At 41.3% G+C, this 1,270-nt stretch overlaps 1 protein-coding gene across 1 annotated transcript; it reads right to left on the bottom strand.

Moving 5' to 3' along the window:
- Positions 1-286: 286 nt before the first annotated feature.
- Positions 287-736, bottom strand: HSPB3 (heat shock 27kDa protein 3). Its single transcript, XM_010010650.1, has one exon. It carries the CDS (start codon positions 734-736, stop codon positions 287-289), a length of 450 nt encoding a protein of 149 aa, XP_010008952.1.
- Between the last annotated feature and the right edge of the window lie 534 nt (positions 737-1,270).

Genomic DNA, 1,270 nt, shown 5'->3' on the forward strand with positions numbered 1-1,270 from the left:
TTCAGTATGTTATCAAGTAGATTTTTTTTTTCCCCTGCTATGATGAGCCTAAATTCTCTGCTGTTCAAAAAGCCTGGCTTTCCAACACATATGTTGCTGGAGGCAAGCAGTCTAACACTTCACATCAAACAATGAACTCAGCATACTGAAAAATACATACAAAGATTTTCTTTACTGCAATATAAATACAGCCACATGCTTACTACACTCTACAGCATTGCTCAAATTAGATTTTTTTGTTATATTAAGAATGGTTTTATCTCACCAATAAACTATGGACAAGGTTCTAATTCTTTCCCACAGAGTTCTTCATTTCAACAACCAGAATGCCATCATGGCAGAAAAGTGCAGACAAGTCTTTGTTCTCCACTCCATCAGGTAATTTGTATTGTCTGGTAAAGCTTCTGGATATGAAACCATGTTCATCCATCCTGGGTCCATGCTGAGCTTTGATCAGGAGCCAGCCTTCGAAAGTCTGAATAATGATATCTTCGGGGCGGAACTGCACAACGTCCAGTAAGACCTGGAAGCCTGTGTTTTCCTTCTCCTGGCCACTCTTCCCAGCCTCGGCTGTACTTTCTGCGGTACGCCTTCTGTTGCTCTGTGCAGTTGTAGAAGGGCCTGGCAAAGCATATAAAGAGTGGTCCAGTTTGTGTGCTTCCAGCTCTTGGAGAGCAAACTGCTCTTGGTAGCGTACAGGAGTTTCCACCCAGTGTCTTATAACAGCTTCTGCCATTGCTGAGGCAGAATGGTAAGTTGCTGCTGCTGTTGCTCTGGGGAAGCTGCACAGTCGCAGCAGACTCTTCCCAGTCACATGCCTTACCCACAGACTAGTTTATCAGTTCATATTGCCTTTCACTTTTAGCACAGGCAGAGCTTAACATTTAATAGGGCGTGCTGTGCTCCAGTGACAGGAGACTGGTTTCATCTTTTATCCACTAACGATAGAGCTCTATTTATACTGCTGGGGTCTTGAGTGGCTTCAACACATGCACAGCTCTCATGCATAAGTAGCGAAAGCAGAATTTTATGCACCTTTGATTATTGCAATATTGTGTTGTTTGTTGTTAAGAATAATGAAAAGAAAAATAGTGTGAAAGGTTGTTTGCTTTTCATAGAAGTTTAATGATTCTATTTTTCCAAGGGATGCATAGCAATAGATACAACCTCTGTATTTCTTCTAACTGAAACAGGAAGTTATTGCAGGAAGAGATTTAATTAGCTTGACAGTAGGAACAGAGTAGGTTTCAGGTTAGGTAAACTATAAAAC

Source organism: Nestor notabilis, unplaced genomic scaffold (assembly GCF_000696875.1).
Source record: "Nestor notabilis isolate BGI_N333 unplaced genomic scaffold, ASM69687v1 scaffold2673, whole genome shotgun sequence".
Taxonomy (NCBI): domain Eukaryota; kingdom Metazoa; phylum Chordata; class Aves; order Psittaciformes; family Psittacidae; genus Nestor; species Nestor notabilis.